General features: G+C 35.7%; 1 protein-coding gene across 1 annotated transcript in view; it reads right to left on the reverse strand.

Moving 5' to 3' along the window:
* Window positions 1-917: 917 nt before the first annotated feature.
* Window positions 918-24,716, reverse strand: part of SLC27A6 (solute carrier family 27 member 6) — a 36,227-nt gene continuing 12,428 nt past the window's right edge. The window contains exons 5-10 of the mRNA XM_054397741.1: window positions 15,344-15,538; window positions 6,593-6,683; window positions 4,641-4,839; window positions 3,986-4,083; window positions 2,352-2,482; window positions 918-1,094 (exon numbers count right to left, since the gene is read on the reverse strand). Of these exons, the coding sequence (XP_054253716.1) occupies window positions 918-1,094; window positions 2,352-2,482; window positions 3,986-4,083; window positions 4,641-4,839; window positions 6,593-6,683; window positions 15,344-15,538 (891 nt within the window). The remainder of the gene's footprint in view (window positions 1,095-2,351; window positions 2,483-3,985; window positions 4,084-4,640; window positions 4,840-6,592; window positions 6,684-15,343; window positions 15,539-24,716) is intronic.

A 24,716-nucleotide genomic window follows, 5' to 3' on the forward strand; every position in this document is an offset into this window, starting at 1 on the left:
GATTTAAATTATCTTAATACTTGATTTAAAATGTTTAAAAAGCAATGCATTAGAACACATCTTAGAATTTAAAAATTTCTCTTATATTTTATACTAATAAAATAACAACCTTTGGTAATCATTAATAACAGTAAGGAAGCTCTATGTTAGTCAATATGTGTGACATAAACTGCTGTAATAATTCTCTTTATATTATATAGGCAATTATCCCCATTAAGCATGCACATTTTCTGCCTATTGTTATCTGTTGATAAACATTTCACAAAATTTGCTCTGTCTTCAGAATTTGACTCTCCAAACAGTCAGTTTAAGAAATGAAAGACCACAGATTATTACAACAACAACAACAACAACAAAATCTCAGCAACGATGTTAGTGTAAACTTCTTTGTTTCAGGTTTGTGTGGAGGGCTTTCTTCAGCTTCATTCTTTCATTGTATGCTCCATAAGACAAGTCCTCTGCAGAAGAGACCTTTTTTTCTTCCAACCACTGTCAAGTATTTCTTAAAAGCATATATGAAGTATAAACTACCTTTTAAAAAAGATGGTACTGGCATATTTTCACTCTCAACAACTCATCACGATCTTTTTATGTTGCCTTTTTCTTCTGTGCTTCACATCACATATGTTCATTTAGAACTAAGAAAAACTATCAGATTCAGCATCTTTATTCCAAAATTAAGATAAAATAGATTTAATTCACTTTTTATGGGCTTAGGAATTGGCCTCAAGAGGTAAAAAATGATTAGCAACAATAATGATCAACTGAGGAAAGATTATATGACATACACGAATGTAAAAATCAAGTATATAAAATATTAATCTGGATAACTATGTATAAATACTGGTAATTAATGCTACTGTCTTCTCTACAGTAGCTTGTATAGACTGTCCCTTAATAGCCAACTATTAGGTTAATTAAAGTTTCATTTTCCCAGATAAGATCATCTCATGTACTTCTTTGGTTAATGAGACATATGCTTTCTTGGAATTATCCAAAAAATAAAGAGGATCTGTAATGGTAGACGGATTAAAACCTTCATCCACCAGTCGAAATTTTTGTTGTTTGAATGTTCCAGTCATTTCCATGTTTTCCTAAATAAGAAAGATATATTAGTCAATACAAGAACTCCTTTTCTTTTGCTTACATTCACATTTCTTTTACTTGATAAAAGGTCTATACTAGTTATTCCCACTGCACTGGAAAGCTAGAACTTTTGTGCCACTATAGATGAACATCCAGAAACATGGAGGAAAAATGTTACAGCCCATTGCTTTCTGCATTGCTGCAAGGAGTGTCTGATATGGTGTAGTTTCAATTCAGCTTCTTCAGTTCTGTGCATTACAAAACTACACATTGTAAAGAATCTCAGAGTAAAAACTGTCATTATCAAGAACTTCTTACTAATTAAAGTCCTTGAGATTCTCTATATCTGTGACCACTGTCACCTCAATTAAAGGGTTCAAAGAATCACATACTCAGCCATGTCCAAATGAAGGTGTATCTTTACCATGTATTTTATAAAGTTTTCAATCTTCTTATCAGTGTCACTAAGTTACCTGGAAAAAGTAGTGGGAGGAATCTCTAGTGAAACACTTTTCTATATCCTCCCTACCTATTCTCAGACCTGCTTTATGACCTCTCTTCCTATCTTTTGTCTATACATTTCTAATATATATGCAAACCATCTCTCTATACTCTCACTTTTAAGTTTTTTTTCCTAGCTATATGTAATCAATAGTATTACATTCACATTTTAAACTCTTTGGGAAAGGGACTGGTGGTTTTTGTTCTGTTTCGTTTTTGCAAATCGGACAGTTACTACAGCAAAGTACTAGCACAAAAACAGGGATGGCTTTGATGATTATGATGATTTTCAGTTTACTTAGGAACCCTTTCAAACGCTTTAACTTTTGCCATTATATTACACAAAAATGACATTTCACTTATTGTTCATAGTCATTGTCTCCTGTGTTAGCTCTAATTCTCTGTTCTCTCATTCCAGTGAATAAAAATGCATTTTAATTATATTCTCTAGATGCAGTTGTTCACATTGTGTTAATCTGAATCTTTTTGTTTTCCCATGTTCATGCATCTAATTTCCCTAAATCCTTTTGTATGATATCTATCTTTACTCGTTTGTACAATTCCTCTATTCATAATCTGCAAACGTCATCAAATTATTGTTTAATTCCTTTCTCAGGACTCCAATAATTAAGACAGCAACTAGGACCTGTTTTAAAACTAGTGAAGTGATAAAGGAACAAGGAACAAGCACTTTATGTTATTCATCTAGCCCTCTGTTCAAATGATGTAGAGATTTCTTTGTACTGTGCAATAATGCAGCTTACCTGGACTCTTAAAAAAAGAGGACAAGCATAGCTTGGTAGATAGGTCACTACTTGCTTATACATTTGCTCCAAGTCTAATGATGCATTCTTCTTTAAAATAAGTGAGGCCATTCCTGCTTTTCCTTCATGATCTGGGGGAAAGGAAGTGAGATGAGAATTTTGAAGCATGAATAAAGTTGATATTTTAGTTATGAACCTTACAAAAAAAAAAGAACTCTTGCATATTAACAAACTGACAGTAATTTCCTGATTTTCAGTAAAGATGGAAGATTACATTAATTTTTCATATGAGATTACATATATTTGGACATCACTCAAGTGATCACTTAAACAATAGTGCTGTAAAAGAGCTTGGCACTTAAGAATAAATGAAGTCCTATGGTCAATATTAATCAATGTATGTGGATAGTCATCAACACCATTCCTTTCTGAAAAACAAGGGTGCTGAGTCTTGTTACTGGATTAGCCAACTATGACTTCTCTTTAGTTTTAGTTTTGCTCTGCTGCCAGTGTCTACTCTCAAAGCTGCAGTTCTGAATATTAAACAGAGGGAAAGTCTAAAGGTTCTTACTGGTTTGACTGGAAAGAGAGAGCACTGTGGATCTATGGAAAAGGACAAAATGGATAAATATAAAGGCAATTAACTTCACCCATCAAAAAGAATTGCACACTTTAACTATCAGTCACTAATAACAGCAAAGATGTTCTACCAACACTATCTTTTGTCTCCTTTATGTTTTTTTTTTTTTTTTTGCTAATGCTACAAAATCTATAAGGAATTTAATTTGTTTATGCTGAAGTGCAATTATTAAGACAGTGGCACAAACTGGGTAGGATTTTGCAGTTAACTGTGATTTTGCAGTTAACTGTATAGGAAATGAGAAGCTCTCATATTTTTGAATCTTATTTTCAGTGTTCTTTACTGTGATCTTGTTGTTGTGTGGCTTTAAACCAGAGATGTGTGACACCTTAATCACATTTAAAATTTTTCTGTCATTTTGTGGTGGGTTCACCTTGGCCAAACATCCAGCCAGCTTCTCAACTCACTCCCTTCTCCGTTAGGAAGGAACAGAACGAAGACTCACATATCAAGATACTGACAGCTGATTAGGAAAAGCAAAAGATAATTCTTGTGTGTAGTGGATGCTTGAGAAGACCGATGCCATCACCACAAATGTCTCTCCCTCTTCCTTTCCTCAAGCTTTTATTACTGAGCATGGCATCATATGATATGGAACATCCCTTGCCATCTCCATCTATTACAGATGGTTTATGTGGCTAAGTGAAAAGTGAAATAAGACAGAATGTCTTCACACACTTTTCTTTAGAGTTACTTTCATTCTAGTTGACGTTTTATTTTGACACACAGATCTGTGAATTTTACATGCATGTGAATTTAATAAATCTTTAAACTTTAATTTAGATAACTTTTAAAAAATACAGATCACTGAGTACACATAAAAATGCATGAATGACTGGCTCATTCACAATTTGGTGGTATTTTCTTTACCCAGATTTTATTTAGGTATTGAACAGATGACTCAATCAGAGTTGATTCATAGGTTTAAAACATTAAATAAAAGAGTTATTAGAGTTAGCAACTAAGAAAAACATACAGCTAAAGCTTCTTTTACCTGGCACGGATACACCATACACATTTGCTTCTTGTATGAAGTCCAACATTACAATGACATCAGAAACTTCTGTAGTTGCAACATTCTCCCCTTTCCATCTAAAACATGTGAAAAAATAATTTAATCCCCTGAAAATACATGGATATCTCCTCTTTTAAAAAACATTAACTTCAGTAGGACCTCCATTCATTTCAGACTAACACCACCTGAAATTTGTTCTCACTTGTCATGTCGGTGCATTGATCTGATCCCAGAAGACAATGCTTGCAGTTCAAATGGTACTGCATTAGCTGTCACTATGAAGTATCTAAATGTATCAGCTTTGGGCAACCTTTTCCATATGGTACATTTTTCTCCGCCTCAGTATAAAACTTCCCTGCTCCCAGCAAGACCATCACTTAGCTCCTATGTTCGTGGGAAGGACTATACAAAGAGCAGTAATTCCTACAAAACAATCTAGAGATGAGCTATCCAGCTTCAGGGGAAAATTTTTTTCAAAATTATGACCCTATCGTCCACTTCAAGATCATTTTTAACTACATCACAATAGTAATAAAGCTAACACTTCTGGTTGAAAACAAAGAGAACAGTATTGTATTATTCTGTATACCCATGTTTTTTAACGAACAAGATATGAAAAGAAAAATTATTATACCTGAAGGTATCTCCAATCCTGTCCCAAAAATAAAGAAAATTCTCATGGTCTTGAACCATTAGATCTCCAGTATTAAAATAAATATCTCCCTTCTTAAATACCTCACGGAGTAATTTCTTTTCTGTGTGTCTCTTATTGCCAGCATAACCAAAGAAGGGGTTCTTTGTATTGACTTTGGAAATGAGAAGACCAGCCTCACCTATACAGAGAAGTTGAAGGAATGTAAACTTAAGGTATCATTGCTTATTTTTTACTTTACATTAATATTAATTTGGTACATACAATTTTACAAGATCATTGTGCAAGACTCAATAATAAAAATTTAACTGTTTCTACTCTTTTACAATTCCGTTGGTCACCTCTACATACAGAGTCACCATAAAGACACAGTACAGTATTGTTCACTTCAATTTCCAGTCTTATGTATTCCTTTCTGATGACTCAACAGACTTCTCCCAAGAAATTTTATCAACCAATTGTGACTTCACTATTAAGTATCCTCTCAGAGTGCACAGTTCAAGGGAATATTATGTCCAACTCCCTACACCTTACCCAATTTCCAGTGATTGAGTCTTGATTTCATCAGGTTCCTACTGAAGAACTGGTGTTAATAAAAAAGAGGTGTTCAATCCAGGTATTAAAGCCCTGCTTAGACTCCTTTCAGATGTTCTGTGAAAAATTCTTAAGAATTTTATTAATGTGATATAGCCTTATTGTTTCCTCTTTGGAGTAAAATATGAAAGTTTTAATATAATTTTTTTCCTCTCCAAGAACAGGGAAGAGATGGAGAAAGGATTACCCTGTTAGGCATCTTGAGTATCAGGATGTTGGTTTGCTGAAAGTGGGAGAGTTATATGAATGCCTAACCTTCTTGAAAGCACATTCTGAACAACAAAACTTAAGAGTTATGTTTCTTTGTATCAGAGACAAGAATTGTAAATAAGAAAATACACAAAAATAAAAATATACCCAATTTTTAATTTAAGTCTGTCTCCTCATAAAAGAGCTCTGCCTTTTTCCCTGTAGTGAAAAAGTGTTTAAGGTAGTGTTTAAGGTGAAAGCATTTAGTTGCCTAGCAGTGTGACTGCAGCCATGATGCTCTGATGATACAGAGCATGAGTTAAGAGTACATAGACATAGATAATAATCTTCATTAGACTGACCAGTGCAACTGGAAAAATAAATAGTGTCTGTGTTCCCTTTACAGGTCAGTCTGAATATACCTACATATAACTTCCTATACAATTTCACACTTAAAGTGCCCATCTTTGATTAAGACCTGCTAGAACACTTCTTCGGACAATCTGCTTCAGATCTCTGATAAAGCTGTCTGACTGACCATTACTAAAGAGTTTTTCATGCCTCAGCTTCCAGGCATTAATTACAGCAGTTACCTTCCTACAATAAACCAGAGATGCTTCAGTTTCAACCACTTTGCAAATAGGTGTAATCAAGAGATACCAGATATTTGGTGAGTAATTTGAAGAGAGCTACAATCAAACAACCTCTTTTAAAATAACAACAAGAACGAAACATTGATAACTCTAATCACCAAATTTTGTCAGGAACACTTAATGTCTCACAAAAAATATTTGCTCTAATCCACCAGTCTTTCTTATGGATTTCTTAGGCAGCCATCTCACTGTGTTAACCTCCTTTAAAAGACCACTGCTGTCTTTATCCACATAGTCAGATATAATACCACATCATCATTTTTGAACATCGCTCTTTGTACATATATCCAAGAATCTCCCAAGTTCTTCTGATATCAGAACTGGTATGTTTAATAATGTTCTGTCTTTGATCAAAAATCATATTCTTTTGTTAGAGCAATGAGTAACACTTGATGTTGGCATACTACAATAACACAATAGCAAGGCTCCTTAAAAATTTCTAGGCAGTATTTGTATTAAAATCAGAAAGTCTTATATCATATTAAAATATGCACTCACCTTTCTTAACTTTCTCACACCAACCATGCTTATTTCTAATTGGTTCATCTTTTAGGAAATCATACTTGATTAAATCAAAGGGGAAAAAAAGCTAAAAAGGAGGAAAATGGTCATCAGTTATGCATCTACATAGTGACATCTGGTGGCAGCAAATACAAGCAAGGAATCCTTTTCTCCAGTCTTGCTGATCTTAAAGTAAAATATAGTTCCATTCAAAACTGTAAAGTACTCTGTATGGAAATTACACCCTTACCTGAAGGCAAGCAACATCAAAACATATTTATAACCTTGTAGCTTTCAAAAATATTTGTTGAATATATAGATTTGTAATTTTATTAGCTTTCTTACAAATAAATTATTACATCCACATATCAGTGGAAGAGCCTACATGAGTGAGGGTTAAAGAAGCATATTTGGAATTTAAATGACATTTAATAGTACTGGCCATATGAAAAATGTTCTTGGGGTCTTCTAGTACCCAAAACAACTGGCAAAGCAAAGGCCTAAATCTCCTTACAAAAGGCTACTTACAAAGGGCTACTTGCTTCTTGTTTGGCTTTTCCCTTGCGTAACTACCCCCAGTTCTTCATTCAAGCTGTCTCAGCCTGCTGTATGGCTGCAAGTCTTATCACGAGCACAAGCAAAATGATACGCACATACTCCCACAGCATGTGATGTGGTTACGTACCTTGAATCCTTGTGCTGCAGAGCTAACTGACCTCCTACTTATAATACTCTTGTGTAAGGATCATTCTAGCAAATGTGGCTCTGAGTTAGCTGAAGGAGAGGGTAAGATATTCTTAACAACAGCAGAAATAGCAATACTTTTTTTCTCCAATATACAGGGTCTGACTTGTTTTCCACTTAATTTTTCTACAGTGATAAGAATCCAAACTAGACCCTTGAGAGATATTGACAGATACATGCCTGATAATATATGGACTAACATGTTTGCAGTTATTATCCTACAGCTTCGGTTTGCTCAGCCTGGGATTCTGATTTCCCTTTTCATAAACAAGATATTAGTGATCTATTTAACAACTAGTCAAAACGAAGATATATGATTATCTTCTCCTGGAGAAATCTTGGCATCTGAGAAAACAATTTTAAAACCACATTAACATACAACTGCACTCTTCAAAATGAAGAAATGCAAAATAATTTAAGGATGGTGTTACAAAACTGACTGAAGTTAAAAGTAGGATACTAAAACATAAACCTTTGCTTTCCTGCAACTAATTTGGGTGAAGAATTGCATAACTATTTTATCTTAATTTGAAATGCTTCTGTAGCTATATTGCATCATTTTGTTTTCAATTAAGTCTGAATAAATAGCAGTACTACTTTAATAGGTTTCATATGAGAGATCAAATGCAATGAATACTATAAACAATAAGAATTAAATGGCATAAAGTGAGATGTTAATCTGGTATTTCTGTGTTTGATTAGAACAGCAGTGTGCCCTGTTCAGTTCATTTTCTGTGTTCAATCCTTTAGGGCTCAATAGCTTTATCTTGTCAACATATTGTCTGCATGATGCATGAACTTGTTAGAAATTTTAATCTAATATTTGAAGTTATAAAATACTGTTGAGACATTTACTCTTTAAGGTGCTGCTTACTTCTTATAGTTACTGCAGCTTTAGAGTATAAGCAATGCCTGTGACAGTTAGCTTTTTAAAACAAGTCATGCAAATATATAATTTAAAGGAGAAAATGCCACTTATTGTATTAGACATGAATAACGAAATCATGCCAATATACACTCTGTGCAAACACCTGTCTCTGTGCAAACACCTGTCTCAATGCAAACACCTTTCTTTTCATATTAAATACTAAAACAAAAGCTCCAAAATGAAGTATTCAGTCTAGATACAGACCTGCATTTGTTTAATTTCATTATTTAAAATTTATTGGAGAAGAGGGCCTGAGCTGATGAAGAATTGCCATATTGTTGTCACATGAATGCAGCATTTGTAATTTTCATCTACATTTTATTCCCTAAAGCACCACATTAATGTACAAAAAAACCCACCCCAAAATGTATTTATCTAGCTGAAACTGAAAATGAGTTTAAGTGCAACATTATTGTCTATTACTATACTGCATGGATGTTACCTAGTAATAGCATTCCATCGCCCTTCCTCTCCCCACCCTTATTTTAACTACCTGGATATATGTGATTTTAAATACTGCTTTGAAATTCCTAAGTTATTTGTTTTAGAGATACTCTCTCGAGGAAAATATCTGTTTATAAACCAAGAGATTACATTTAGTAGGTTTAGCTCCAAGCATAAAAAAGTTTAAGGGAAAAATAATTCTGGAATATAGTATCACCATATATCATATAAATGCCTTAAAAATATACTGTTAATGCCTTGTTTATGCTGTAAAAAGTAGATGAGTAGGTCCTCTGCAGAATTTTGTTATCCAAAGTAACAAAACCAAGGCAAAAAATTTTACTGCTATGCTTGATATTAAATGAATCATTACATATCATAATAAATTCATTTGGAATACACTTGCAGTACTGTAGACTGTTTTAGCACAAAACTAATCAAAAGAGCAGAAACAACACTAATTTTCATTGGTCAATGAACTTCAGAGATTTCATTGCTTGGATTAACACACACCAATGTTCTTGCTGTTAATCCTGTTTTCTAGAGTCTTAAGATTTGCTTTATTTTGTTTAAACTAAAAAAATCTCCTCTGCCATTAAAGTTCTATTACTATTGTAAGAAAAAAAAGTGTGTAATATTAATTCTGTGTTGATGTGTGAAAGACAAAATATTTTTTATGTTGAATTGATTTAGGATTTGTTGTCAGATTTAAATGTTTTTCAGCGAAACTGATTTTGATATATACGGTTTTGAATAAGTCATTTAGATTCCTATAATAGCTGGAATACTTATGCTCAAAATAATGAAAAAAATACACTTATAAAAAAAGTTTTTAATTATTTTTTTCCATGCTGTTTTTTCAGGTGTACTTGCCATGGGTTATTTTTAGCCCTTCTTACAAGCTTCCACAGATCTCATTAGTTTCATTCTCCTACTGCATGATCTCTGCCATCGCTCAGAATTATTTCAGTGTAGATGCAGTGTAGATTATATATACATACATACATATATAAATGCTTTAAAAAAATAAGATTTATAGATAAACATAGTAATATAATAAATGACTGTTGAATATTTATATCTGTCATATGTATGTATACAGATAATAATGATTAATTTTATTATATATGACACATGTTAGGTGTGTATTTATATAGATGTGATATGGGAACAATCTGTAAGACTGTCAGTCACTATTAAATATAAATATAGTTCTCTTTCTGCTCCTGGTTTAAGAAAGAAATAGGTGCTTAGAAAATCCCTAGAGAGTATGCCCAAGGGTATCTCCTCATATTGTCCCATGTGTCAAGAGTAATGCTTCAAAAGTTGTGGTAGCACTACTTTGAAGAAACAGAACCAACCAACCAACCAAACGAAACAAACAAAAAAGAAATTGGATGGCCATGCTCTGTCTGTTCCATACTCAGCTTTCCAGTGATTTTCCACAACATTTCATGCCTAAGAAAATCAGATAAAAGCAGCTCTCCTACATACTGCTCAATGTCCAGCAGATGTAATTCAGACTGAAGTACAACAAACAGAACAGCTATTCTTCAAAAGGAGCTCATAAAATGTACTTTAAAAAGCCCAAAACTAATTAAAAAATACATATAAATTACTTGTTTCCTAAACATGTGTGTTTAGGGGAAAAAAAAAAAGACAGTCACTAAAATCTATGTCTAATAATATCTTCAACATTCCTTCTCTCAGACTCTTCTTGACTTTTCTGAAACTGCACTGTATCTAAGCCCTTCATGTCAACTCTGCTTCAGCATACGAGGGAGCTAACTGCTCCTGCAAACAAGAGTTAGGAAGGAGACCAAAGAAATTGATGTTCAGAAGAACTGCACTGATGACAGAAAACAGAGCTTCAGTAGTTAACACACTGCAGAACTATTTAAGATGTGTAGCAATTTTAATATTACTATTATGCCATATCATTCCACTGACAAATTCTTTTGGAGAGAGAGAACGTGGAAATACAATCCAGTGGAAACAGTTTGGGAGGTTCCTGGAGTGTGTAGAAGAAAACCTCCTGACGCAGCTGGGAAGAGAGCCAACTAATGAAGACATCTCACTGGACTTGCTTGTGAACAGAAAAGGACTTCCGAGTGAACTGAAAGCTGAGGCCCATCTTGGATAGAGAGGTCATAAAATGATAGAGTTTTCAAAGCTTGGGGGTGTAAGGAGAAGGGTCGGCACCAATTTGGACTGCTTGTTTGGACTTCCAGGGTGCAGACTTTGACCTGTTTAGGAGACTGGTTGCCAGAGTCCCTTGGGAGGCAGTCCTGAAGGGCAAAGGAGCCCATGAAGGCTGCACATTCTTCAAGAAAGAATGTCTTAGGATGCAGGAACAAGCCATTCCCATGTAATATAAGACAAGCTGGCAGGGAAGAAGATCAGCGTGGCTGAACAGACAGCTTTGGCTGGAACCCAAGTCCTACTTGCCTACTACACCATTTAGATGCACACAGGTCTATGGTGGCAGGTGGGAACCACCTAATGATTCTGACAGAGCTGATGGAAGTGCTCCTCAAGTCACTTTCCATGATTTATCAGCAATTGTGGCTAACCAGGCAGGTCCCAGTTAACTGAAGGTTAGCAAATGCAATGCCTATCTGCAAGAAGGGCTGGGAGAAGGATCCAGGGAACTATAGGTCTGTCAGCCTGCCCTCAGAGACAGGAGAGGTTATGAGAGGCAGGTCTTGATTGATGAACTTGATCTCCTTCTATGACAAAGACTTCTGCTTAGTGGATGAGGAGAAGGCTGTGGATTTTGTTTCCTTGGACTTCAGTAAAGTTTTTGACACTGTCTCCCATACCATTCTCCTGGAGAAATTGGCTGCTCATGGCTTGCATGGGTGGATGCTTTGCTGGATAAAAATCTGTCTGGATGGTCAAGCCCAAAGAGTGGTGGTGAATGGAGTTAAATCTATTTGGTAGACAGTCATGAGTGCTGTTTCCCATAGCTAGTATTTTGGCCAGTTCTTTATCAATGATTTCAAAGAGGGAGTTGAGAGCACCTTCAGTTAAGTTTGCAGAAATACAGCAAACTGGGTGGAAACATTGATCTGCTTGAGAGTAGGGAGGCTCTGCAAAGGGATCTGGACAAGATGGGTTGATGGACCAAGGCTTATTGTATGACATTCAACAAGGCCAAGTGTCGAGTCCTACACTTGGGTGACAACAATCCCATGCAATACTACAGGTCTGGGGAAGACTACTGAATATGCCCAGCAGAAAAGAACCTGGGGGTGTTGGTTGGCAGCCAGCTGAATATGAGACAGCAGTGTGCTCAGGCCAACAGCATCCTGGCTTGTATCAGAAATGGCATAGCTGGCAAGAAGGGAAGTGATTGTTCTCTACTGGGCACTGGTGAGGCCAGTGAATACTGTGTTCAGATTTGGGGCCCTCACTGTAAGAACATAAAAGTTACTGAAGAAGAACAAGGAAGCATAGTGAAGCTGGTGAGAGTTCTAGAGCACAAGTCTTATGAGAAGTGGCTGAAAGAGCTGTGATTGGTTAGCCTGGAGAAGGGAGGCGTAGGAAAGACTTCATGGCTCTCTACAACTACGTCAAAGGAGGCTGTAGCAAGGTGGGGATCAGTCTCCCAGGTAACAAGCAGTAACGAAATATTCTCAAATTGTGCCAAGGGAGGTATAAGTTGGATATTAGGAAAAATTTCTTCACTGCAAGGGTTGTTAGGCACTGGAACAGACTTCCTGGGGAAGTGGTGAAGTCACCATTCTTGGAGGTATTTAAAAGATGTATAGATGTGGCGATGAGCGATGTGGTTTAGTAGTGACTTTGTTAATGGTTGGATCAAAACATATTATTATGAAAAATGTCCTGATGGAGATTTGGAGTAGTCTCTGAAACCTCCTTGATTTGTAAGACATAAGGCCATTCTATTTCCACATAAAATGAACCAAACAATCCACCCACTGACCTGGCTAGGCATACCATGCCCATGTAGCCAAGGCAAGGTAATTTTTCTCTGCACTGAATCTCGTTTTCAGTGACAACTTTCCTTCTTCTCTGCAACTCTATTGACACAGAATGTCAAATGTACATACACCAGGGGAAGGGCTGGGAGCCAACACATCTAAGGCCCCCTGGAGAACAGTGATAGCCAGTTACTGAGCTAGCTCACATATAATGTACTTCAGCTACTTTTCTTGTGACAGAAACTATGGAAACAACTGAAGATTTACTATTGATTTGTTTCTAGGGAAAAGAGAGTATTGAAAAAGACACAATAAAATTGATTTCAAGCCAAGCCAAATGGAATGAATGGCTTTTTCCAGTTCATAAAATATCTCATGGTCTTTCCATGTTAAGGGGACAATCCATGATTACCTAAGCAGACTATACTGATGTTTCCACAGACCGTAACAGTTACACGTGTATATAAACTACAGAAAAGACCTCTAGTGGCATCAAGTATTCAGTTACAACTGTATTTGTTTTTTAACTGCAGTTTGCATGAGCTATTTTTATTCCTAATCTGCAGTCACTAGGCTCAGATCACTAAAGAGGAAAACATAGCATTTTACATGTGCAAAAAACTCCACAATACTAATCCTGCTTTTGGACACACAAACAGCATGTTATGACAAATTGAGTGCCACTTTCAATACATGCAACACCCCTCTTTCCCACCTTGGTTAAAAATGCAGATAACTAAATCAATAAATAGGTAATTTCAAGTGTAATCCTGTATCTGCTGTAACTTTTACATGGTGTTTACAAAAGATTAACACTTATGACAAAACTCTGTCAAAAGTTCTAAAATACTGAAAACAAATGTATTCAGGTTTGGAACAAATGTAAAATTTCCTAAAATTAAAAACAAACAAACAAAACCCAAACATGTGACTTAGAAAAGTCTGAAAGTAAAACTAACATTAACTCTAATGTTCCCAGTTCACCCACTATTGCCTACATTCCAGACACCTGATTTCCCTGCTGGATCTGTACCCTTTTAGAGACAACCCTCAGCACCAGATGTCCACAGTGTATACTACAGTACACCAGTCCTGCAAAACACAGAATCATTAGAGTGAGTTTGCTTAAATTCCTAATCTCTCACAGTTTCTGAAAAACACACTAGTTCCTGTAGTGTTTTTCTGAGTGTTTCCAGGTTCCTCCCTGCAGTCTGAGTTCCTGTTCCAGAAGCAAAGAACTCCTCAAGTTATAAAGTAGTCTGTGGTAGATTGTAACATGGTGATGCTGTATTGCAGTTGTAGACACTGGAATGTATGCTGCCTAGAAACCTATTTGCATGTCATCAGAAGGTGCCTCTGATGTATTTGCAAACAATATTTTTATATTATCTGTGGGAAAAAAAAGACAAGTTTTTTGAGTACACTTTACTATCAGTTCTTTTCAGGAGCACAAATACTACTTGAGTCAGCAGTATTCATACACAGAGAGGTATCTCTGTATAGACAAGAGTCTCGGTTAATTTGCAATTTCTGGGCAATGTCTATAGTCCTGTTTATTTCAAGAAGAGTAAAAATCAGTGTAAATAAGAACATAATATTTAATACCTAGTATCTTTGCTAGAAAGCCTTGCTAAGTAATATTTTATTGGACACATGTTGCTTACTAACTTCTCAAGCCACTTAAGAGATGGAATTAATGAGACTCAAAAGGAAAAATGCATGAATTTCAAGCTGAAATAAATTCTTCATTTACTGAGAAGGATGAGGGAAAAGCCATCATGCATGATATAAATAATATGTGTTTCTCTTCCCTAACACATAACTACCATTGTCAAAGTTGATGAAATACAGAACAGAGACTATTGAGTAAACCAGGAAAAAAGGTATGACTTTTCTATTTTTAGTAAGCTAGAACAATCAAATAAATATAGCAGGCTTAGTAGATAAAGGGGCATAGAACTTTTAAATTAACTCCCTTGGCAAGTATCATAGTCAACAGTGATTGTATTTGCATCATGTTGTCTTTGAAATTTCTGAATAATGATACAGACTATATTTTTAATTGAGTTCTTTATGTTTAAACACGCCTAAGTATAAAATCGCTGTTAAAGCTATGTATGCTTATATGTTACTTTCATTTCATTCTATTAGTTCCCATTTATGTCAAATATTTATATAGTAATATGCAATATATTATTTGAAAACAGATTTAAATATAATCTATAGAACGCTAAGAACAGAACATGTTTATTTCATGGATGATGAGTTCTTGGGTATTAAATTCAGCTTCCTCTTATGTTCTTTAATATAGTAGAGATTTGAAATGCTACTTGGAGCCTACTCAAAACTGTCAGAACAAAGGCAAGGCCTTTTTGTCTCGTTAACTTTAAGAAAAATCTAAGTGTTACTGCTGGGACTGGATTGAGTGCTAAGCACTATTTGCAATACTTTGGCAGTGAGGACTTTACAGAGGATCAGTTAACCTCGCTACAACTAAGCTACAAAATTTACTTTGAACTCATTACTGCAGTCAAACTGAGAAACTTCAGCACTCCTCTTTACAAATTACAATATAAGTAGTCACCTTATAAAAGAAATTGGTGTGTCCAACAGATCCAATTCTGTGGCCAAACTGAGAAAATTCAGCACTCCCCTTTACAAATTACAATATAAATAAACAGTCACCTTATAAAAGAAATTGGTGCGTCCAACAGATCCAATTTTTCCTGTGTGGTTCATGAAACAAATGTTTCCTTCAGTGGCACCATAAAACTCGCAGATCTTAACAGCACCAAACCGGTCTAAAAAATTTCTCCATACATCATTTCTTACTCCATTTCCAACTGCTAGTCGGACTTTGTGATTTTTTTCTCCTTCTTTCTGTTAAAAACAAACAAACAAAACCAAACAAAACCCCCCCAAACAATTAAATCTGACATACTGATGACTGCATTTGATTGCTGCATATATTGTGGGGAAAATGCACTTTTTGTTAATACTTCAAGTATAAACAAAACAACAAAAAAATAAAAAAGAAAGCTGGCATAGTTCACTTACAGCTACAATGTAGGACACTGCAATCCAAAATATATTTTTGAGAAAGCAAATTATTCCCTGAATTGTGTCTCCATTAATTTATATAAATGCTTCCATATTTTAAAAGCTGCATTGTCTTAGTGCATTTTCAAGCTCAAGTGCAGAGTCCTGCATCTGAAGAGGAGTAACACCAGACACCAGTACAGACTAGGGGCAGTCGTGCTGGAAAGCAGCTCCATGGAGAAAGACTTTGGAGTCCTGGTGGGCAGGAAGTTCTCCATGGGACAGCAATGTGCCCTTTTGGCCAACAGGGTGTCCTGGAAGTGGTATTAATGACCCAGCTAAACTGTTTGGCCACTGTCTTTTCTCTTCCCTCTCTGTTGCAGTGGTCCAGGTTTGAGGTTGAGGAGCCAATAGGCAGGTGCCGTTAAGGCTGCCTGAGGAGGGGTGGAAGCTGGACCTCGTGCCTCACGTTTCACACAGACAACTGCACGTGTCAGAGGCTAGTCAAGAAGGAGTGTACAGTTTGCCTGCCATACAGCACTTTGAACTGATTGGAGGTATTTGAATAGGTAATCTGCCATTGGGCCCTTCAGTTTTCAAAAAGGGAATTTATAGGGGATGATTCAATAGCCCACACCCCTAGCAGTGTGTTGGGTTCTGAGCCACACCACAGCAGTGTGCTCTCTTTCTCTCCCTCACTTGCTCCGATTTGGGATTTTTTCTCTGGATTATCCCTGCCCTTTGGACTACAAGTTGCAGCTCTGTATATCTCCTCATTTCGCAAAGTTTTGGTGACTGGAAGCTCAGCGGTCTGTGAGTAACTAAAGCTAATTTACTTGGTTATTTCTAAAGGTCACAGACTGTTTCTCTGTAGTTTAATTCCACAGCAAGGCCGGGAGGGTCTCTCCTGCCTCCCGAGGTGGCACAGCTGTTTGTTTTTGTGTTGTAAGAATTTCCAGTTTGTTCCTCTGTATTCCAAGTTTCTGACTTTTCTAGACTGTTATTCCAGTGTTCATTAATGTCCTATCGTGTGTAGTCAACCTATCATTGACTGGGCAAACGAACCTGAATAAAATTAGCTCAGAAAAATAATTTTTTATATCTAATAAATTATATTTAATATGATTTCCATCTTATAAATTTGATCATAAATCATATCACAGGGCCAATGGCATCCTGCAGTGCATTAAGAAAAGTGTGTCCAGCAGGTCTAGGAAGGTTCTTCTCCCCCAATACTCTGCCCTGGTGAGACCACACCTGGAATAATGTGTCCCATTTTGGGCTCCCCAGGTCAAGACAGACAGGAATCTGCTGATGAGAGTCCAATGGAGAGCTACGAGGATGACTGCGGGACTTGAACATCTCTCGTATGAAGAAAGACGGAGAGAACTGGGGCTTGAGAAGGCTGAGAGGGGACCTGATTAAAATCTATAAATATCTGAGAGGTGGGTGTCAAGATGAAGGTGCCAGTCTCTTTTCAGTGGTGCCCAGTGATAGGACACGAAACAGTGAGTACAAGCTACAACACAGATGGTTCCACCTCAACATGAGAAGACATTTCTTTAGGGTGACAGAGCACTGGAACAGGATGCGCAGGGTGGGTGTGGAGTCTCCTTCTCTGGAGACTTTCAATACCTGCCTGGATGCATTCCTGTGTGGCCTGCCCTAGGTGATCCTGCTTTGGCAGGAGTGTTGGACTTGATGGTCTCTGAAGGTCCCTTCCAACCCCTAACATTCTGTGATTCTGTTTCAATTAAGAGTACTGGGATTAACAGAGAACAGCAGGAATTATTTCTGTCAAGTGATTAAAATCAGCAGAGACTGGTAGTTACTTTCTAGTGTCTTCAGACTGATTATAAAGAACCAATCAGATTCCACACACTTGTAATATCTGATCCTTCCCACATATTGTGCATGAGTCATTTGCTCTGCTTCTTTCAATATTAAGACTTTTAAGGTGCTATTTAATGTTACTTGGAAAACATAATTTCTTGGTGATCTTGAGTTGATATCATTATCTACTATGTTTTATTACAAGAAACACAATAGTATGTGTTCATCCAGTTCAGTGAGACTTTCTAATTTCATGAACACATTCCCAAACCTTGCTATTCTATGGAGCACCATTAAAATACAATCAGAGTTATGACAAAGTATCAGAAGGAAAAAGATTTAAAATATTGTCATAGTGGGTTGCGGGGGTTTTTTGCTTGTTTGTTTTGTAATTTAACCATTTAAATTCCCTTTTTAATGTTTGCAAACTCAGGTCACAGTTGTCGATACAAGACTGAAGAGTACTGCATAACTTTCTGAGGAAAAGGTACTAAAACTGTCATGCATTTAGCAGTCTTTCAACTGCAAGAATGAAAAGCATGCATAATTTAATTTCCCAGCAGGTTTACTAAGTATGAAGAGAATAATCACACTGAGAGAAAGTTTAAACAGTGATGATTTATATTAGCTTGCATGTGAGTTAACTAATTTTTAACATATTTTTACCTAGAGATTTGTATAACTAATACTTTACATTAATTCCTATTAGCTTTATGTGTAACTGACTTTAAAGGGAAAGTGAACCACAGTAAATAAACCCAAAAACTTGGAGAGTATATAAATTAAAATAAGTAAGAGAAAGGAAGAAAGAGAGATTACAATTCCAACAAATTCTAGAAGCATGGTTGAGTGACACACAGTTAGGGTATCCTAATGTATGAAAATTGAAATAAATATGCAGGCACTTACACTTTAAACAGACCATGGCACCAAATGCTCCTACTTTGAATTTATGCCATATTCAAATGGCATTTCATGAACTAGCTTCCCTTTTGTACAGCAGATAGAATTATAGGAGTACGAGGAATTCCAAGGAATCACCTAGTACACATCTCTTCTGGGAGATAACTTCTGCTACCCCCATGCCATTTTCAACGCCTGTACGTGCCGTGGCCCGTCAGCCAGTTACTGTGCTATGGTTGGCATGCAGCAATTGTCTGCATACATATTTTTAGGCTGCTGCAACAACGTAGTATCTAGTTAACATTTCCTTCACTTAAAAGCTGTATTTCTTCTCAACACCTCCTTTACAAATGGCTCACTGACTTGCAATGGTCAGCTATTACCAGTAAGATCAAATAATGTGTGTCCCATGAAAATTTGCTCATGCTTTGTGCTCCTGAGTGTGATTAACACTTCTGTACAGATAATTACAAAGACAAATTTTAGAATAACAGAATGTTAGAACATCTCTCCAAGGTTTTAGCAAAATTCTATTTATTTTCCTGCACTACGATTTTCTTTTCTTAGAGTGAAAAATGAAACAAGGAATTTGATCTATATCCTAAAAGTGGAACATGTTTTTCAAGTGCTTTTTTAAGCACTAACAACCAATCTCTGTTTCTAACTTACATATGGACTTTGAACTGTATACCAAGTACCTGCATACATCATACATCGATTTCTGACATACTATTTCTTCATTTTGAGTGCGTGTTTCATTTGTGTAGTAATTAATTGACAAGTCAAGATCCGCCTTACAATAGTAAATACCACATACCTAGGATTTTTCATCTGCTAGCATTTCCTGCTTAAGTGTTCTTTGTAAACTATGTGAGCTAGCTACATGATTAAATTGTTGATAAAAGAAGTGCCTTTTAAAGTGCCATCAACAGTGCGGGAAGGATTCATGTCGACAGCTATATAAAAATGTACTTAGCAGTTGCTTCGAAAGAACACAAGAAAACAGCCTCATTGTCATTACCATTTCTGCAGCAGGAAAAGCCAAATGGAGAGAAGCAGCTTCAAGCAAAGGAAGTATTAAATGTTTCCTGCATTATGACCATGACAGAAACTAAAAGTGATCTCAGGGCCCAAGAAATGGAAACATCTCTTAAATATAAACTATGATGGACAGACCACACAGGATTTACATTCATGTAGCAACACTTTCACCAGTTCTCTATTGACACATAAGCCCTGAAAAGAGGGGCATCGTGGCATTAGTAAAAAGACTGTAAGATGGTAGATATTCTACTGCCGTTATGATGACAGATGTAATATTCTTCAGGACGTATGCTTAAATTCACCTTTCAGTAACGCCTGATTAAAAACGGCAAGTACATTTCAAAGCATAATGTGTATGCCAATTTAAAAATACAAGTAAAAGAAAATAGGACAGGTGCTGAAGAGATGTGCCCTAAGAAAAAGAGTAGGAATTCTAGGAACAAGACATACCCTTCCAGTTCAGGAATTGGTTCTTTGCTATTTAGCATAGCTGACTCTCACCTCACTTTCATTAATCAATCTCCTGATAATATAATAGGATTAGATTCTAACAGAAGTCTTCTTCTCTAACTCTACCAATAGGAAATATTTCTTTAACTGTACTTCTATTTCCTCAGGAAATCTTTATCAATGAATAAAAGTCACTTTTGCCTGTATTCCACCCAGCAGATTGCAGATTGTTGTATTTTTGGTGATCACCTCAGGAACCCACAATCAAAACAAATTACACAAAACTTTCCACAGGAGAATTCAGAGAATTAATCATGCAGAGATTATTTCTTGTGTTCCATATCGCACATGGTATTCTGTGAGCAATATGAAGCTTCCTTTTGTAAAAGTGTGACTGTGATTTCTGGTGTTCATTATCAGGACATTTTCTGCATAACTCCACTAGCATAGCCTAAAAGATGAGTATCCAGGAAAAGAAATTGGAATGAAAGAAATTAGTCAACTTATATGACATCTTGAAGATAAGAACTAAGTCCCGCTGTGTTGGGTATAAAAACCCAACTCTGTGAACAGAAGACTTTTTCAGGAAGATAACCTTAAAACCTTTATATTATTAGTAGGAAGAATGAGAAAACAGACATAACTCAGTGTGGGTAAACTCCAAGAGAACTGTGCCAGTACATTTAAATATTGGATGATTGTAGCCAAAATTGATGGGTTTACCATCTCCTTTCAAACTCACTCTCAACAAATAATATGTCTGTAGTCATGATAGTTTAAAGCACAAAGTTTGTTGTGATATGCAGTATATTTTTAATCAGATTAGCTGATACAGTCAGGAGGGAAAAAACACAAGCTTCCAAATCCCAGTTGCATTTCTAAAGCTTTATTCCAGACATGCTGAATACTTTCTCAGTCTAAAAATTGCATTTTCTCTAATTGCATGTACAAAAGGTGTTCAATACTCCTTCTTGGTACTTTTAACCCTGCAGTATACCACTAAAAACTTAGATTAAGAATGATGTCTGCTTATGACATACTCAGGTGGTTGCAGATTTAAAAACAAACAAACAAACAAACAAAAACCCACAGAGGTTACTGTAAGAAGAAATAAATTGCAAAACTTCCCCTAGTAAATAAAATTGTAATGACATATAGAGACCATTTGGAGACTTTAAATAGAAGGTACAGATGTGCTTGTCTGTAGCAGTGACAGATTACTGGTTTGGAGTATTTAATAAAATGTTTATGCTGAAAACCTACAAGTGCTTTGACAAATTTTCACTCTGCTTTTTAACAGCAAGACACATTCCATTCCTGACTATAAACTCAGCTGAAGTTTAGCGGGGAAGAAAATGTGATATCAAGTAAAATCTGCATGTAGAGAAGTGCCTGCTGACTAATTTTTTCTTACTTACCTGACTATCAAATTGCCTTCCTTCAAAGGATCCTCTTCCTAAGTGGGAGACAACGCAAATCAACATGTACAGATCCCATTCTTATGCCCCTTCTGACAACTGAATCAACAGCAGGAACACAGTATTCATTCTGACTGATTATCTCAGAAGCACTGACTTCCTTGTTTTGTTCTTCTAAATTACTATTGTTCTAACACAGAAGAGTTTTAATAAAATAAATCCTTAAGCATCTTTTCTAAAGTCACTTCAGAGAGCTTAATCTCATCCAAAGAAACCAAACTGGATCTATTGGAGAGGTTGGTTTGCTGCAGCTTAACAAAATGAAGCCTGAAAGCTGATATACATGGTCTTACACACTTGAGGTAACCTCAAGGAAACACAAAATGCTGCTGGTATCAAAGGATAAATTGGCTCAATACCAAACTGACATAGGACAGCTATAGAAAGAAAATTTCTAAGCAAAGATAAAATTAATTGTGAAATAGACTTTGAATACAAGTAGAAGTGAACTGTGGTTTCAGCAGACACTTTATCAAGTTCATGCAAGGTTATCATAAATCGGACAATTAATATTTTAATATATGGCATTTTAATAGAGTAGGAGACAGGGCATAATGATCATGAAAATGATTTCTAGTCTCTGTTAACTTCAGGATTCATGTCTCCTTTACAGAAATGCAGGAAAGAGATGTTGCATTACTATTCATATGTTCCCAAAAGCTTCAGGATGGAATGCATTATTTCAATAGCTCATTACTTCAAATTTGAAATAAATCTGCAAGTTCATTGGGAAGATGTTGTCAAATTTTAAATGTCTTAGAATCCTCTAAGGAAAAATACATCCACAGATTATCAGTTGAGAAGTATTTCCAAGGCCTTTGCTCTACAAGGATATAGGAAGCTATGCTACACCATACTTCTGACATGCGCTCACACTCTGAGCAGCATCAGACAACAAAGACAAGTTTTTCATTTTCTGATTGTTCTCTTTCACTGGAGCAGTCACGCTAACATCTTAGAGCAGGATCCATTTTGTAGCTACTGAGAGCTACTAGTCATCAGTGCTGGCAGTTGTACTTCCACTATGATCAAAAGGCTGCAAAAAACAGAGCTTGGAACAAGGCAAGCATGAGGATTACTCACTTATTTAGAAGTCTAGCAAAATCTATGAACATAACATACTGCAGAGTCTTTGTACTCATACTTAAGGAAAAAAAAGACAACTTCTTTTTCCACACCTGTTCTTCCCAGACAGCAAATTACTTAACCAAACTGAATGAGGAAAATTCTACTGCAAAAGACTGTACAAGAGCTGTTGCAGATTTAGGAGGTGGAAAAAATGAAACAAGGCAAAATTAACAAGGAAAGTGAAGCCAAGAGGCTATATAGTACCACAGAGACTTGCCAAAAAGGCCTGTTCAAAATCTGTTAAAAAAGAGGCCACATTAGTATCTCCAACCATTGGAAATACACCATTTATGTCAAGTTTAGTGTTAAAGAAACAAACGAAGCACTTAAGAAAACAGCTATGGTTTTAATCTGTGTGGGTTAGGACCTTATAGTACTCTGAGCTTGAGAACACAGCCCACAGAGTATCTTCACAGAGCTTTGAAAATTTTATTATGTCTTTCTTATGCTGCCAGTATATATAGTACTTCTAAGCGAATGAAACTTGAAAGACATAACAACTTGAAACTTCATTTCACCTACTTGAAAAAAATAAAGGATTGTGTAACATGTTTTAAATCTTTCCACTTATTTGTGTGAACTTGCTTATCTCCAGTTTGAACATGACAATTATTTTTTCTTCAAGCAGCTAGCTGTCAAACTGACTCACTTTACAATTCTATTATTTCTTCATAAAATACATTAGGTCTTTAGCCAGCTAGCAAAAAACCCTAATATATAAAATACCCTGTAGCCTCACAGAGCAAAGAATTTAGATATGACAGCCCCTCAAAAGTGTTCACATAAATTAATAAATAGAACAATTATATGGTTAATGTATAGATAATGACGTCATAAACACAGTATGTAAATAGTTAGAGATTGTATAAATAACTTTTTTTGCAAAGCTCTGTTAACGGGGGTCAGAAAATGAAGAAAGTTAACGTATCAATTTTGCTTTAAGATACTGAACAGGGTAAAATGGGTCAGAAAATGAAGAAAGTTAACGTATCAATTTTGCTTTAAGATACTGAACAGGGTAAAATGGGTAAAACAAAATGCCATGCTCTAAATATAGAGTTAAAAGACAAAAAAGGGGAGAAATTAATATCTCAAGCTGAAATACGGTGAAAGCTGGGAAGAGTTGCAGAGATTGGAGATGACTTTCGGGAAATCAGGTTATCCTACAATGAAGAAAAATCACACTTTCTTGATTTTTCATTATCCTGTAATTTTTTGTTATTTTATAATAATGTTAAAAAAACCAAACATATAAAAATATATTAAAACCAAACCAAATAAAAATAAGCAGACATGGAAAGGCATCTCTATCCTGGTTTCACATGACAGCCAGTGGTGGTCACTGGGGTATTAGCCATGCACTCACTAATTCAAGAACATTCTCTTTGGTGAGGCACACATGGATAGTGCTGTAGGATTTAAGACCTACCACTACATTAAACATAATTAAGAAAATTTTCTGGAGGAAAAAAATCCAGTGCTAAATGAATACTGGACCTTATCCATTCTTTAGTCATCAACTTGAGATTTTAATACAAATTGTTACTCTGATGGAAAACACAAATGACTTGCATTCTCTTTGAATTACTAAACCACTGCTTAAAGAAGGAGGTTATTCTGCAAAATCGTAAAATAAGGACTTGGATTAGAAAAAAATTTCAGATTAATTATTTTGAGCTATTGACACCATTTCCTACAAGATGAGTCATTTCAATAAAATTCACTGAAAAGACAATAAACCGTTGAGTATGTCGAAGAGAGTGTATTCAGAAATACTAGTTGTATTGCATTAAATTGTAAGAGGATAAGGTTCGTTTCCTTAATATTCTACAGGGAGTTGAAGCATTTAGTATTCCAAATAAATGCTATTTATGACTATAGTAATGTGATTTATTAAAATGTTTAATCTTGTAAGATAATGTATAGTGTAACATTTAGGATTTATTATTGAAACACAATACAATAACCTGAAGGTGATAAACAGATGGAAGTTACCAGCAGTAGCAAGATGAATTTTGGTTTATGCTAGACCATGAAGGTTTGTTTCATAGTCATTTGTCACATGCAGGGCAAGCATTTGAGAATACAAAGTCAGACACATTTGCTATACAATAGGCTGTATTTGTTCATTCTATATTGTTCTATACCCAGATCAAGAGTTAATTCAGTTAACCTGATTCAGC

Source organism: Indicator indicator, chromosome Z (genome assembly GCF_027791375.1).
Source record: "Indicator indicator isolate 239-I01 chromosome Z, UM_Iind_1.1, whole genome shotgun sequence".
Lineage (NCBI taxonomy): Eukaryota > Metazoa > Chordata > Aves > Piciformes > Indicatoridae > Indicator > Indicator indicator.